Genomic DNA, 16,439 nt, shown 5'->3' with positions numbered 1-16,439 from the left:
AAATTAATTATTATAGTATACAATTAAGTAATAAAGTACTTGCATTCACATTTGCGAGGCAGCAAATATGCACTTTTCAAAATAAAAATGAGTTCAAAACGTCTTCATTTTCTTCCCATTTAATTTGCAATAAGCTTGGTGTCAATGTTGATTTTTGCCTCACTTTTTCTGTTCATTGTTGCCATCGGGCACTTATTTGTGTGGTTGTTTACGTTTTAACCTAGCGTCATTAAAAATTTTCAACCCAACCAGAATTTGGCCTTTGGTTATTTAGTTAAATGAAGAAAAGTTATCTGAGTCTTGATAGTTTGAAATTCCATTCTACACTGAACTATCGACTTTATTTGTACTATTTATTCGATTTATATAAAATTTAGGAGTATGTCCCGCCTGTAGAGGAAGTAGTACCAGGAGCATAAAAAAGTAAAACGAATATGTGACTTTGGTTTTCTTTTTCCAAGATATGGCGGTCATTATTCGTCATATTTTTCCCTCCACATTACTATTTGTCTTCGACCTTGCTTATACGCAACTAGAACCTGTACGTCAAGCCTAGTTATAGTTATTGAATTGGTTTAATTTTATTCTGAAAGCCCTGCCTAAGAACGGATATCCGGAAGTAAGCCCAGGCTACAGGAAACGGTAGCGACAGCTCGCCCGCGATCCAAACAGTAAGTTTATTATTGCATATTTAATGTTTGAATACAATGCTATTATTAGTATGTTACGTGACAACTACTATCTGAGGTCGCATTGAAGGGAAAATGAAACACAAATAATACATAATGGTATGTTTCCTGTGTTGCGATGAATTCAACCGCTAGCATAGATTTAGATTGAGAAATGTCAAAAATGCTGATGCTTCTCGATTGCTACAAATAGTCTGAAATGGTCGACGACCAGTTTTGTGTCGCGTGTTACAGATTCTGTCGCAGAAGGAGTGAAGTTTGCTTTTTGACGGAGGATAATATTTGACTATTAACGTCTTCACCCTCAGGTTAAGCGGTGCAAAGAACAGATGGGTAGATGCGTTACCGAATCAAAACAAAATCTTCTGTTCTCTTGTCTGTTGCAACTACAGAGTTTATCTGACTGTAAGATAACCGTGAAAGGGTGCATTTTCTGAGGTGATGTTGTGCCTCATAATTTTATCAATATTTAGCAATGAAGATGATATTAAGGGTATGGTGAATTTGAGATGGGATCAAGTCACCCGTGTGTGTATAAGCCTATAAGGGTCGCCAAATACTGAAGCAGAACTCCGATCTGGCGATCGGCAACCAGAATTACAGTTGCTGAGACTGCAGATTCAAAATTTGACTCTCAGACGGACGATGTCTAAAAGTCGTGACGTCACAAACTATAGTTAATCAAAATACACTGACGCTTACACTCGGGCAAAATGTCACTGTCTGGGTTTTAAGCAAGCTAGGCATAGCTGCCCGCCGACTGCCAAGCCATAATAAAATATATACAGAACACGTATGTTGTGTTTTACAACAAATTGTAAGCTTCTTTACAATTTCAAGATGTACCTATGGATGAAATAGAGAAGCGTGTGGTAAAAAATGACTATATTTCCATCACATGGTCGCTCGTAGTTTGTCTGGCTTTTCACCCAGAATTTTTTTTTTGCCACTGTGAAAATTGGATGCAATTTAATTGGTTATAATTTGCGATGTGACCCACATCGTGCAACTGTGATTCAAAATTTGAAACTTAGCAAAACCAGCAGCCAAGACTTGTGAAATGTTTTGGCAGTACCCCAATGATTTTAAACTGATTTATTCATGACATCTTTGGAGAGATTAACACCGATAGATATTTCTGCTACTTTTTTGAGGATTTTAAACCAAGAATATGGTCTGTATCCTCACTAGTCTAAACAAGCTACTTTGTATAAAATTGCTTTTGTGGAATAAGGATGAAGCAAAATAATCGACCCGTTTTCAGACGTCCAAGGAGGCTGGCATTCTGTGCATTCTGCTGTTGACTGAAATTGATGTCAAAGTTCTCACGTGGACGTCACATGACCAAACCCAGAGAATAGGTGAGCCATAGTGTTCAAAATTCGAGCACAAGTATCTCCCAATGGACTGTGTGCGACCGGTGTCGGGATATACATTTTTGTTCGTATCGCACAACTCTAGAATCCACGTTTAAACATTTAGAACTGAAAGAGGCTTTCTGGTTAAGGGTGAACCGTCTTCAACAAACATAGAGAGTCCATTTACCTTGATTCAATCTTCACAGATTTTGATGACATGGATGACTTCAAATCTACACAGTCCATCTTCTGCATTCCTTAAGTGTGCACCGACGATTTGAGGGCTGGGCAATTAATCCGAATTCCATTGTAATTTTGATTGGCGCTTCCCACAAGCATAAAAAAGATTGTGCTGAACGCTTGCAGCAAGCATTTCCCGTATGATTCTTCCCTTCCTGAGCATGCTTGAAGGTGTTAACAGAGACCCCAGTTGGCGTTAACTAGAAAGCTAAACACACGACAAAAGAATTACATTGTTTTTTTATTTTCCTTTTAATAACATGTACTTCTTTTTTCATCGCCAGTTTATTGCTCACAGTCAATAGAAAACCCCATTGATGAGCTAGCGCAGATTAGCATATTGTGGAGAAATTTGTGACTGTGTGTGTGTACGTGTGCGTGTGAAAGCGAGTGTGTGCATGTTGGGGGAGGTGGTTGTTACATGTCCCATTTCCTGGCTCCCTCCCCTGACTCTAATTGAAAAATTTGGGTGGCCCTGCTTGTTTGTTTTGGATAAATGTCGTGCGTTGGCTTTTTGGAGGGTTTTTCTCAGCGCCATTGCGGTGTCAGGCTGAGCCTTGTTTGCAAAGCGGGACTTTTTTCTCAGCCCTGACTGCTCTTGACAGCCATCCCCACCTGGTAATTCCATCCCCGCTGACAGGCATGCCAGGCCACTGGTTTTCACTGCGTGGTTTCTTGACCCAGTCGGACCTCTTCAGTATGAAAGAGGTGCTCAAGCACTGGGAAATGGGTCATGGAAGATTACAAATAACGAAGTTGCAGCCGAACTGAGTCAGCGTGATATTGTAGTTTCATGGGCTGGTTTCGTGATGTCGGTTCCAGCTACAAATGAGAACATCCTACCGTTGTTGTTTTGGGGTTAGTTGGTTACAAATGAACTGTCATTTGGAGCCTGACAATTCAACTATTTGAAAATGGTTCTGAAAAGTCTGTTTGTCTGTGAAAATAGAAAAGCAATGTGTTAAAATTTCAATTTTGACAATGACTTGTATCTTATTATGTTGCTTTTTCTGAAATAAATTACAGAAATTGAAGAAATACCCAGATTACATTTAGATAAAGAAAATATAAAATGTGAATTGTTATAATGAATATTGAATCGTATTATTAGTTTGAATGCTTATAATGCTCGATGGAATTTCTCAGCAATTCTTACACGTTAAATTTGTTTAGATGTGAAGTCAAGCAGTTCAAGTGGTGGCTAATAAAGATTCTCATGTTGCCATGTCACTGGCCAGACTCGCCAGTCTCCAGTCTCTTAAGCCTCAAAAACAATTTTCTGCATTTTGTGGTCCTTATTACATGTTTCTGTTTGTTGTTTTAGGATTTTCGTTTAGGAAATGGGGGGACTTCATTTAGTCGGGCCAAAATCTGAAAAGTCCTGTAGGCTTACAAACAAATAAACCAACACTCTTGGAGATAACGGACATTAAGGGCCGGCATGTACGATGTTGAATAGTGAGCCAGAGGTTCACGCTGGCAAGTACAAAAGCTTCAATTTTTTTTTCCCACGAAGTTTGCTTTCCTCTTGCATTTTTTTCTCTTGGGCTTCAATGTGGCGTAAGATTCTAGATGGGGGAAGCCATTTTAATCTAAAAATAATTTTTTATCTTGGTAGACGTGAAACAGAACTCGTTTTGCCGCAGTCAACTTGAGGTGCATTCAGAATTGACTTTGATGTCCTAACACCACTCTGGGAGTGTGTGTGTGGGTGTGCGGGGGTGTGTGTGCGCGTGTGTGTGTGGGCGCGGGGGTGCGCGCGTGTGTGTGTGTGTGTGTGTTCAGAGAGCCTATGGAATAAACCAATCATCCGCTCGTGCTTGAACTGATTCCATCTGCACTGCCTGCCACACTCTGACACTCCTCTTTTGGGGCACTCTGAATAACCAAACAACGTGCTGACTTTCTGAATGGTCCGAGTGAAGCAGTGCGACTTATATTCTGAAAAATACGGTAATGTAGGGTTAATGTCTATAATATCTTCTGATATCACAGGTTATCACTTCTGCGCCAAGATCTGTCTCATTGGTTTTCAATCAAGACGGGAAAAAAATTGCTTTAAACAACCATATATTGATGAATCCCTGTGATGGTGGTGTTCGTGTGACTAAGTACGTGCATGTCCTTTGTGTGTGGGTGTGATCATATGCACGCTAGTGTTCTGGAGAGGGGTCTGGGCAGTGTTCCCGTGCTCATGCATAGCCTCTGGAGTAAAGTAAACACAGCGGCTCTTTTCTCATCCCACCCGTCAGCAGGCTCTCGCTCGGCCTATGCCAGAGACCACACACCCAGACCACACACACACACACACTGTATATTATGCATATGTGGACTTCCTAGATGCATGTGCGGATGCATCCCCATACTGCCGTAGAGACGGACCACACATTCCCCGTTGAGGACTCAGGCCCCTCTCACGCCATCTCGCTGAGCTGTCATTCTGCCTATTTGCTGTTCCTGGATAAATATTGGCTAGGATTAAGAATCCATTTCTTCCAATATAATATGCTATAAGAGGTCTTCATTTACCGGTCGCCATTTCCGCTGTAAACACATGATTATTTTTAAGGCCTCTTATCGTCTTTCTATTTGATCAACGGTGCCCCTTATTTACTCTGACAATTAAAAGGCACTCACGAATCGACAAACCTTAACCCGTGAAAACAGTGTGATTATCTTTGTGTTGAATCAAAATCAAGCATTTGCTTTTACTTTAGATAACATTTTTGCAATGTTCCGATCTGTTCCGGACCAAACTGGTAAATGAATCATAATGAATGTTTTACCATACCTATGATGAAGGTCTTTTAAAACTTGCACCGTAATTTCTTCTAGTTTTTTTTATTTCTTTACTTTTAAATGTCATAGATTCTTTTCGCCCTTTCCTTGTAAATGCCTCACATTTATTTGTGTGTAAATGCTTTAGAATGTATTTTAAACTATGTGAAGCCACTGAGCTACCTTGTGTATGAAATGCACTATATACTGTAATTAAAGAAGATTGCCTTTTCCATAATTTGTGGCAAGAGTGTCTGGATTGCTCAGCTTTTACGTGAGCTGGTAATAATTGTATTCCTTTTCCTTGCTCGCTCCAGCATAAACTGATTTGCATGGGTGCTCCTGCCAAGGCTTGACTGTCTTGTATGAGTTTATGTGGAATGATTGTTGCGGCCAGGTTTATTTATTCTTTGCTATGAGGTTTACATTCTCCCTCCCTCCCCCCTGCTCTCTGCTTCGTCATTTCTGGCTCCTCACTCTACTTTCTGATGTCTTGCAGTGCATACTTTGTATTGTTTGGAAGCCAGGGCTGTTTTATTTAAATGTGTCATATCTTATAGTTTTGGGATTACTTGAGTTGATGACTTTTAAATTTCACGTTTTCATTTAAAATTTTGCGGTGTAAATTACTCATTGGTCTATTTGCAATTTTTTGCCCAAGCTAAATGGCTTTTTAACACCAACACAAAAATATTCAACAATGACCTAAAATTAGCCATTATATTTCCAAGTCTGAAATTCAAATAATTATTAATTCCCCAGTGCATTATGGTTGCATTTATAATTCTGTCAATTGGACATCTTTTCATCTACTGTAGCCTATGTGATTCTTATGGTTATGGTTCTTTTTTCCAGGTTTTGATCGGCCCTGTCTACGTGCCCAAGAGAAGCATGTCTCGTGCCCGTCCACCCCCGCTTGTCACGGGCATCTCACCCAAGGAGGGTGCGGCCTGGACCAAAGTTACTATCCGTGGTGAAAACCTGGGCACGGGCTCAGCTGATCTCGTTGGTAATGTATTTCTGACTACATGACAAATCTTGTTATCATACTATTATATTTATTCTAGGTTGTTTCATTAATTAAAAAACAACAAAATGAAAAAAAATATGTGTTATGTTATATGTAGATGTACTTCACTTTAATGTCATAGTGTTCCATAAATGTATCTTTGAATTACTTTAGTGACTGCTACAAATATATTTGACAATATATACAAACAGTAACATTAAAATCACACTGTATTTAATTCCTCGAGTGAATCTTAGTACTCAAACATCTTTCTTCATCCCCGATCAAATCCTCGTATAGTCATGATGACCAAGGCATGAATGAAATCTTTGAGACCAAATTACTTTAATTTATATGCCTATCGTGGATGAATTTCATAGTTTGATTGCCAATATTTGCCTGGCAAGCCCAGCGGCCAGGGACTTTTCATCGTCGTGTGTTCTTAGGACCTGGTGCTATGTGATTGATCATAAACCAACGTGTACAAGTGCTTGTGTGTTTCAACAAAAGCGAACAGGTTCATATTATGCGGACATCTATTGGTTATTTTGGGAAGATGTTCTACTGTACACGTTATGCTACAGTGATTCACATTTCTGTTTTCACGCATGGAAATATTTCTCACGACACTTTAAAATGTCATCTGGTATTGTAGAATGCAAAGTCCACCTTTGATGGGCCACTTTGTTCTTAATTGACATGCATTAGAATGAATGACTTCAATACCAGGAAGTGAAGACCACCTTGTGCTATCACAATCTCTGTGTGTCAATATTGCAGATATTTCACCTTTCCTCTCTCATTTTTTGATTTAGGTCTGTCAATCTGTGGTCACAACTGCCTGCTGACAGCAGAGTGGATGTCAGCCAGCAAGATAGTGTGTCGCGTGGGCCCAGCAAAAGATGACAAGGGGGAGATCATTGTCACAACCAAGTCTGGAGGTCTCGGCACCTCCACCGTTTCTTTCAAACTGCTCAAGCCGGAGAGGATTGGTAAGACAATAACTCAGCAAGGCGTCAGTTACGTGAGATGATTCGTAACCACAATGCAGACCAGCTGTAACGTGGAAAAGGTTGTGAAAATGAAATGTGTTCAGGAATTATTTGCAGTAAGTTTGAAGACACCAGTAGATTGTTTGACCAGTTTGGCTGTTTCCTGAGGTTGATAAAAGTCAGGGAAAAGAATTCTGAATTTTCCTTGATCAATGTTCCACCTTTCACTCTGGAAGGAAATTATGTATTTTGAGTAAATGCTGCTCACTACCAATCTGTTAAGAATAAGGGAAAACATATTTCAGAAATGAGTTCAATTTCACTCACTTTGTAACCCACTCATATTATTTGTACCGGCAGCTTTTGTTGTATAAATTGTACTGTATGTTTGTTTACTCCCAATTTTACTGTCAGGAAAGTCATGACTGTAATAACCTGGGCACCTCATTTGACTGGTAGTGATTTTGGATGGTGTTTTTGAGATCACTGATTTGTCCTGCTTGCAGGTATTTTGGAGCAGTCTGCCGTTTGGGTGGATGAACTCAACTACTACGACATGAGGACCGACCGCAACAAAGGCATCTCACCTCTCTCCCTCCGACCCAACAATCCGCTGGGTATCGACATAGACAAGTATGCACCCTCAACGGGCCAGCGCACACATTTCACATAATTCCGTTGCCATAAACACGACGCATGTACAACATACATTCAGTCTTAGTTTACATCATGAGACAAACGAGCTCTCCACATATGCAGCGTTTGAATGCTGTTGCTGTTGCCGACGTGACAGCTGTCGCTGACCACAGCACGTGGAGTGAAAACAGAATCATTCTGTGTAAATCAAAGCCTTAAACCGGCTGCATTTGTGCTGCTTTCGGTAAGGCAAGTTTTAGTATGTAGTTAATTATTCTTGGTTCAGTTAATAGCGGAAATGTAATTTCCATTAAGCAGTACGGTTCGGTGGAGTTCAGTATGCTGCACAGTTGTGTTGCATTTATTTGTTATTGTTTAAAGTGATTACAAAAAACAAATTTACAACAATTAAGCAATAACCCACTGAGAGGGATTGATGTTGTATTTGCACATTGTCGGATGTTTTCCAAGTATCAAGAATGTAATGACTTTTTTTCTGACCTGACTTCTGTTTAGTGTGCACGCATAATGTGCGTATGCATGAGACTGCGTCCGTGGGTGGAGGTGGAGATCTAGTTTGGATAGGTTTGTCTCGGTTTTGCCTCATTAGTTGAGATCAAGCTTGGCTAATGAAGCACTAATTCCTCTAGGGGCAACCAGGCATCACACACTTCCAATTCCCACGCCAAACTGGAGTACTTTGTTGGCAGTACACTGCCCCCTAGTGACAATAACACAAATGCATTGTATTAGTTATAGTTGAAAGGTTCCACAGGTACATAACAGAAGTTATTAATTAGCTTTAGCCTTTTGTCGATAATATTTCAGAGCCAGAATTTTTTTCTTTGGTGACATAGCAGGTTCCCCCCGTTGATTTCTCTGTGTTTAATTATTCACTTAATAATTAATTTTTTATAACTTATTATTGAGTCAGTCCATTGTAACCATGTCACACCATAGTCTGTTTTACTAGTCTACTATAAAGCACATTCTTGTATCTGTTTCCATAGAGGAAAGTTCCCGCTGAAAGACATTGAGATGACATTTCCAGGGATGAGTGGTGATTTCACCAGTGAAAACTTCTCTGCGACCTGGTATCTCATCGAAAACCATGCAGGCTCTAGGTATGATTTATTTACTACTTTTTATTATTTAGTCTTTGCTGAGCTAAAAAACGAACTATCTATCTTATCTATCTATTAACCAATCCTCATCGACAACAAAAAGAAAAATAAGTCAAAAAGACTAACAAAAAATCCATAATAATTTTTTTTAAAGATTCTCAATAACCTGATACAAAATGCCTGTAACAGAACAATGATTTCGCTGTATAAAGATTAATCGTCCACTTTGTATTCCTTTATTATATTAAGCTTTGAAATTTTAGAGCCGTTTTACTATCGTTAAATTGCTCAGGTAAATCCTTCCACAAGGTGACCGTCCGGTCTGCTTTGCACAAATTTAATGTCCTTCCTAATTAAAATGCTCCATCTCTGTCACTAAATCTTTTTAGGTTCTTGATGCTCATAGATTGTCTTTTGTCCATCCGTTTTCTGTTCCCCTTATGTTCTGTTCCAGCTGACTTTGTGCATGAGGCGGTCCTAAAATGGTTGCCAACCTATCGCGGCGCACAATTAAACAAACAAGCATTGACACTCACATTTGCAACATAAATTAATTCATTAAATAATTGTGATAATTCAATACAAGTAAATTGTCAGTCAGACATGTTGGATAAAAGAAAAAAAACAATATGTTGAAGTAGATTATTTATTTTGTGCTCTCTTGCCTTCCTGCCTCCCCCTGCCTGGCCGTTTTGTGACCCAGACCTCACAATCCTGAATGGCACAGGGACCCTGGTCAGGCCTTGCTAGCCCAATGTTTCTTCCTGCAAAGGAAATCTCACTCGAGACACTGACATATACTGTCATATGCATGCTCTTTTTTTGGTGCTGTTTGTGGTGTACAATCTGAACTTTATTTCAATCCAAAGTTAAAGTTGGGTTAATAGGTTGCTCGTTGATGCAAATCATTTCTGTCAAGTGTGTTTTCAGGAGTATGGAATTCATTTCACATACTCTTATTTGTTTTCTTTGAATTGCAATACAAACCATTATTGGATATAATTAGCACTAGAAAAAACTGTTTGCCCTCAGTCGTTGCTGTATTGTGTGTTACGTGAAGCAGAATTAGATTTTTGATCATTTATCAGCCAATGTTATTGTCTGTTGACTTTGCACACGTGATAGTGATTTGACAACTACTTCTTATACCCTAAAAATGGCTCACGTGTCGGGTAAATATATTGTAACTGAATTTTGATTCTATGTTGTAAGTAAATTAGGTCATTCTTCTGTCGTTGCCATAGCTGCCTAAATTTCATATCTGATTGACATACAGTGGAGTCATAATTGGTCAAACACATTCCGTTTCCGGAGACTGGTCGAGCTGTTGAAGTTTTGATTCCTCCCACTCCTCCTCGGGTCAACATGTAAATTGAAGTCATATTTATCGGAGTCATCATGAAACCTAGATTTACTTGTGCATTTTTAGTTTGTGACAAAGTGCAAAAATAATGTATTGCAAACACTTCATGGTAAAACTTCAAAACAATTGTTTTGTACTCTCAATTAACTGATTACACGTTACGCTTTGGTATTAATGCAAATCATCTTGTTGTTTCTTAGTTTTGAGCAGTTAAAGTTAGCTGCCAGCAATCTGAAGAAGCAGGCCAACAAGAAGAATGAGGGGAGCCTGGCCTATGTAAAAGGCGGACTCAGTACCTTCTTTGAGGCTCAGGATGCTCTGGCAGGTGAGAACCATTAAGACATTTTGATGTAAAGTTGGATCACTCTCTATGACTGGCCATTTATACGCTACATACTTTTAAACCATTAACCTCTCCCTGCTCTAAAAGACTTCTAGTGTTTATGCCGCACCGGCCTTCAAAAGAGACACAGCTGTTTATCCTTTTCAAAGATTTTCTTTTCCTCTTCTATCGCGAATGCGAGTCGCAACCTTGCCTTGGTGTGTGTTTTGTTTTTACAGTATATAAATCGACATACAACTGTTCCATTGCCTAGTTTTTGCAATAGAAGTAATAGAAGACTTACTGTATGCAAATGTTAAGGATCCATGCAGTGCCTCCCATGCCACCTGCACTGGAGAAAGCTGACCAAAGCCTCTATAAGATCTATAAGTGTGTGGAGAAGGAAGCATTACAAGCCACTCAATCAGGAGGTGCTTTCCGGACACATTAGCCTTTGCAGTCTCGCCACATTGTCTCTGGGCCATCCCGTTTTGTCCACGATGGCCTGAAACAGGCCTGCCATGGCCGCCGGGAAAATTGTGTAAACGTAGCCGTCGCTTGTCATTTGTGAATTTTGATCGTTTACTCTTTTCTTCCGCTCTAACCACTCAGTTACTTCCTTGGTCTATTTATATGCACACTTTCTACCTCTTTCATTATTATTATTGCTTTCCGTATATTTGTGCCCAATTTGGGAGAAAGGCAATGTTTTTGTAGTTGGGGCTGTGTCCAAATAAACACAGGGGTACAATACAATGCAAGACAGTATATTAGGATCGATGAAGCTGATAACAGACCCAACATGACCAATGGGAACAATGCACATCATACTTGGCATTCGGATGAGCGTACCTACTTTGTGCCCATGGCCCAAAAGAAATGTGCAGCTGGCACAGCTGGAAAAAGGAGTGCACTGTGAATAAACTTGTGACTTACACAAGCCTCACCTGATGCATAGCGACCTTTTTGGCACTTACAATTTTTTTGTGTTGCCTTAACGTATTTAAGGTTGGCATGTTTCGTGTTATTGTGCTTTAAATTCAGTCAATTATGTGTATGCAGGTGTGATCACATTTTAGCATAATCTTGGATGTCCGTGAAGTTTTGTTGTCGTGTCTGGCCTGATTAGGTTCATTTCTGAGTTTAAAGCATATCCCAGCTAAATTTGGATGAGAGGCAGAGTACACGTTTGACTGGTTGGCGGCCCATTGCAGCACATATAGAGACAAACAACAATTCACGCACATGCATTCAAACTCCTCAAAGGTTATCCAGAGCCGTGAATTGAACCCAGAATCTCAGACGTCGTGACAACCACCCCCATCATTCTTCCTATATAGGAAAAATATAAAATAAGTTGGCATTCCTACAGAACTTCATTATTCCAAGAATTGACTCATTTCTGAGGTTGTCAAGTTTGTACAATATTTTTGTTCAAACCTATTTTTGCAAGGTATCATCACGGTCTGAAGTTGAAGCATCTTTCAGCACTGAAGTGTCACGTCGTTAACTGAAAATGTTAAATGGAAATATTCTGAGTGATAGAAGATGGCGTCTTCACGATTTATTTTTCTATCTATAGCACCATTTGACAATTCAAGTTACAATAAATAAGGAAAAAAAGGTGGGGGGGAGAGCATGCCTGCTTGCTTTATCAGTTTTTGTTTTGGATTTCAGTCAATTGTTTCTTCATGCTCACCAGTTTGAACATCAGAACATCTTTTGACTAATTTTCGTTTATTATGAGAAAGAGCAAAGGAATTACGTATGATCAAAATGTCTCGAATAGTGCCAGTAGGCATACTAACTCAACGGCAAGTGGAAGGTCTGAGACATTGTGGCCGTCAGGTCACGCAACCTCCTTTTCACTTGGAGCTACATACACCTCTGTGACAGAGCTGCTCCGCAGAAGGACTGACCGATAGTCTGACCAGCTTTGTTGTCAGTGAAATGTTGAAATGTGAGATTTTGCATTGTTGTGTCAAAAGGAAGTCTCCAAGCGATGCAGGAAACAGAAGAGCTCCCATGTTCCAAAAATGCCCGATTCCCAGGGCCAGTTCCGTGAGCCCCCAGCCCCGACAGGAGTCAAAACATCTCCAGCTTTAGAAAGCGGCAGCGCTGTATTTTTATTCATATTCATTTTTGTCCTCAATAGTTGCAGGAAGTGAAGCAGGAGCTGTAGCTCTTCCTCAAGTGGTGGCGGACTCCGTTAGCCGGAGCTTGACCTGATGTTTAGGTTAGATGTGACGTCATCAGCCCTTCAGTGTCACCCACGCCGAGGACACACAGCTGGCAATGGGGGACTAAGAAGATGTGAAGCAGACATGCTCGCTTTGCATGATTGTAAAAAGATCTTTAAAGAAATATATTTTTAATGTTGAAATATAATCAAAGGCCAGAGTATGGCGGTGCAAGGCCCTCTTTTTTGGGGGGAAATCCATAATTCCAGTGAAATCAATGAGCGGCTTGATCAATTTTGCTTGATCAAAATATCCTGTTTGAAAATGATCTCACTGTTATGAAATTTTGTGACGGAGCTTTGAAGATGGGACAATTTGGCAATACCTTATTAGTTTTGTTGCCTTTTTTTAAAAAAAATTCTGGGGTGCAAAAAAGGGCCGTAAACATCCATACTGATTAAAAAGAATGAACAGTATGTTTTTGCAATGCTTCAGTCTCTGCCTTGAGGCTTCTGTCTGTCAGAATGGAGCCACATATTTATTTGGAAAGCTCTTCCTCCCATCTCTTAGCTGCTTTCGCCAGTCTTTGCAAACAGTCTGTATTGCACTCGAACGGAAGACAGCGCAGAGGAATGAGTTTCTGTCTTGTAACCTCATTTTCAAAATGTCTACTTATTGCATAGTTGAATCGCTTCACAAGTATGTAGAAGGTCTCCTGCCCCAACTCTTCACCTCTTTGTCAATAAACCCGCAGTGCAGCTCTCAGCGCCCAGCGGCCCACTACTGCACACCATTTATTTATTCACTGGGTTAGCCACACACCTCACTCGCTCACTTTATCTCTTTGATGCCCTCATTCCCCCTTTTTCAAATTCCCTTGCCTTCATAAACAGTCTCCGTGATGAAGCATCCAAGAATTTCTCCCCCCCTTGTTCCCCCCAAAGTTTTTTTTTTTGTCATATTCCTTGCCTCAATTTCTGTTTTTTGTAAATTATACAAAATACAATTGAACATTGAAGTTCACTGTCTCTAAGTCAAACTAATACTGTAAAGATCGTGATTAAAAAGACATAATTATTATATATTTTATGTGTTCCAGCTATCCACCAACGGCAGGATTCAGATGGTACTGAAAGAGTAGAGGGATCAATGACCCAACGCCTGGAAGTCATACTCAACAGTAAGCATTTTTTTTTTTACACGTACAGTCAAACCCTACACACTTTAGCGCTGGGATCTTCACTCAAAATCCGGAGGGATCTGGTTGCCAAAGGATTTCTCACAGCAAAGGTCTGGACCTCTAAATGTTATGGTTTGCAAAGTCAACCTGTCCGACAATATTAAAATAGCAAATGGCGGTTTTGCAAATAAATTATTTTGTTCTCCATTGAAAAAAAAGAAAAAAGATCTGTACCATAAATGAAACAATTTTGAGCCTATTAAAGGACAACAATGCATTAACATGAAATTCTCCTAAATGCACAAATACACAGTGATTTTTAAATACACCTCTAAACACTTCAAATAGTTCACATTTAAATATAAAGGACAGCAACAACTTAAATATTCTGGCATAAACACACCAGGCCTTTCTGTACATTTCTGTACATATTGTATTTATAAGCCTGCATCTCAAAGAAAAAAACGCTAGAAACCAATTTCAAGTAAAGCAACACAGGTATCTCCGATTAATTTTCAAGTAACACTGAACGAGCAAATTAAGCCCAATTTTAAAGTAATCGGGACAAGACATTTCAATTAATAAAATTGTTTATCTTCACGTAACATCTCAGCAGCTGCATTGACACGTTTGTTTATGACGGAAACGTCACTAAACGCTCATTTATATTAACCCCGAAAGCAATCGTGAATTTGCTCTTTTTTCGCTCAGTTGTGTTGTTCTGCTGTACTGTGCTCTCAGTTCACTTCCCTTGCAAACTCTCGCTTCCTATGAAAGTCGCGGTCTCACAACACATGAGCGACAACGTTGTAGGTCATAAACAGCACTACACAAAAAGTAGTTGTCCAGCCTTTCATTCTTAGAAACTCTTTTTTCAGAGTCAACTTTCCCTTTCAATTGGCCAAGCCGTGTTCCGCGCCTTTATTCCCACAACATGCTTCCGGTAAACAAACGGTTTGATTAGTTTGTTACGGTTCACGTTATGAATATAATGAATAATGAATATAGCTGCGGCCACAGTCTGTGACAGCAGCATACTGTATGTAAGAGGAAGAAAATGGCCACTAGATGATGCACATTCATGATTTATTTAACCGTGGATTCGCTTATGACCCCGACTACCTTTTCTAGATAGCTCCTCTTGTCTGTCTATTGTTTGACAAATTGACACGGGGCTCACAAATTCCTCAACTTGTGAGTTTTCAGTCCAAAATTTGACTTACATGACTTACAAGTGAAGCAAACGAAAGAATGAGAGCCACACTCACCAATTAAACTTTCAGCCGTTTATTGAAGGGGCCAAGTGGCTGAAACACAGGAAACTAAATGAAAACGCACACTAGGAGACAACGCTAACGCTGAACAAACTGTGTGTGTGCGTGTGTCTGTCTTTTGGCTTGATTACATTTTATAAAACCAGTTTATTTCTTTGCATTCTTGTGTTTTTTATTATTATTATTTTTAAAAACCTGGAACAAAAATTGTGGTATTTTGGGGCGGGGGGGCTCAACCTGACAAAACACAACTTTAAACATTGTTTTATTTTTGCTTTATTTTGACTTTGAGTGTGCATTAGGCTATTTATTTATTTATATCACCATAGCTTGTCTATTTTTTTTTTAATGTTGTGTTCTAATTTTCACATAGTCTATCTTTAAATCTGTCTTGTTCATAGGAGCAAGTCACACTGCAGATACGCTTTTCCAGGAAGTTTTGGGGCGGAAAGACAAAGCTGACTCCACACGCAATGCACTCAACGTCCTTCAGCGTTTCAAGTTTCTCTTTAATCTGCCCCTTAACATTGAGCGCAATATCCAGAAGGTAACCACACTACTGTAAAGTGATCGCTTCACTACTACAAAAGCAACTAATATAGTATGGACTAATTATTAACTTGACAAATGCAAACTAACTATATTTCTCATACATTTTCTGTAGTTTTTGTAGGTTGATTGTACAAGCTGTGTATTGAGTTACTGAATATGGTGTTAATTTTCAAACTCCAATGTCAGGGTCAGGTGTCAGGTACGGGATCAAAAGACAAAAAAAAAAAAAGCTAAGCTTATTCAATTACGGTGTGCGATATCAGCGTTTAAGTCGCCGGGTGTCTGGATTTTGACCCTTTGGTCTGATGCTTTATATAATTTCATTGACAGGACAGATGAAGTCTGAGGTGCAGTGCCATAAATATGACAAACATTTTCTTGACACCCGTTGAATTTAAAGATGATGTCTGAGAACCGAGTGTGTAGTTCCTTCCATGATTTGGGCCGACGTGCCCCTGAGACCTGGTGCTTTTGATCTCACATGGGACAGCTGAGGATGTCCTGAACCGTACATTGTATCCTGATCATTTATCAGAAGGAAGCACTTTGAATTGTTCGAGGAATGGAGCAAGTAGATGTCTGTTAACAGCACACATTGAAGGCTTATTTAACTGTTGCAACTGGGCAAAAGGTTCATTTTAAAACATTCATGTCTACATCTATTTACTCTGACACAATTGTATTTGTTGAAGTCTCATCCCACCTTTGCTAAAAAAAAAAAAAATCAAAAGCTATTTATGTT

General features: G+C 39.5%; 1 protein-coding gene across 4 annotated transcripts in view; it reads left to right on the top strand.

Moving 5' to 3' along the window:
• Positions 1-574: 574 nt before the first annotated feature.
• The window catches only part of exoc2 (exocyst complex component 2), a 30,422-nt gene continuing 14,557 nt past the window's right edge, over positions 575-16,439 (top strand). Inside the window, exons 1-9 of one of the 4 annotated variants that reach the window (XM_088312867.1) lie at positions 614-671; positions 1,954-2,050; positions 5,921-6,074; positions 6,890-7,066; positions 7,573-7,699; positions 8,713-8,826; positions 10,390-10,514; positions 13,791-13,871; positions 15,547-15,692. In XM_088312867.1, coding sequence (XP_088168993.1) covers positions 5,957-6,074; positions 6,890-7,066; positions 7,573-7,699; positions 8,713-8,826; positions 10,390-10,514; positions 13,791-13,871; positions 15,547-15,692 — 888 coding nt within the window. In that variant the 5' untranslated portion in view covers positions 614-671; positions 1,954-2,050; positions 5,921-5,956. The other 3 variants (XM_088312869.1, XM_088312868.1, XM_088312866.1) reach the window with 3 other exon arrangements.

The sequence above is a fragment of the Idiotropiscis lumnitzeri genome, chromosome 13 (genome assembly GCF_059441095.1).
Source record: "Idiotropiscis lumnitzeri isolate Australia: NSW breed Sydney's pygmy pipehorse chromosome 13, RoL_Ilum_1.0, whole genome shotgun sequence".
In the NCBI taxonomy this organism is placed as follows: Eukaryota; Metazoa; Chordata; class Actinopteri; order Syngnathiformes; family Syngnathidae; genus Idiotropiscis; species Idiotropiscis lumnitzeri.
The sequence above is the reverse complement of the archived record's forward strand: the minus strand, read 5'-3'. Positions and strand labels throughout refer to the sequence as shown.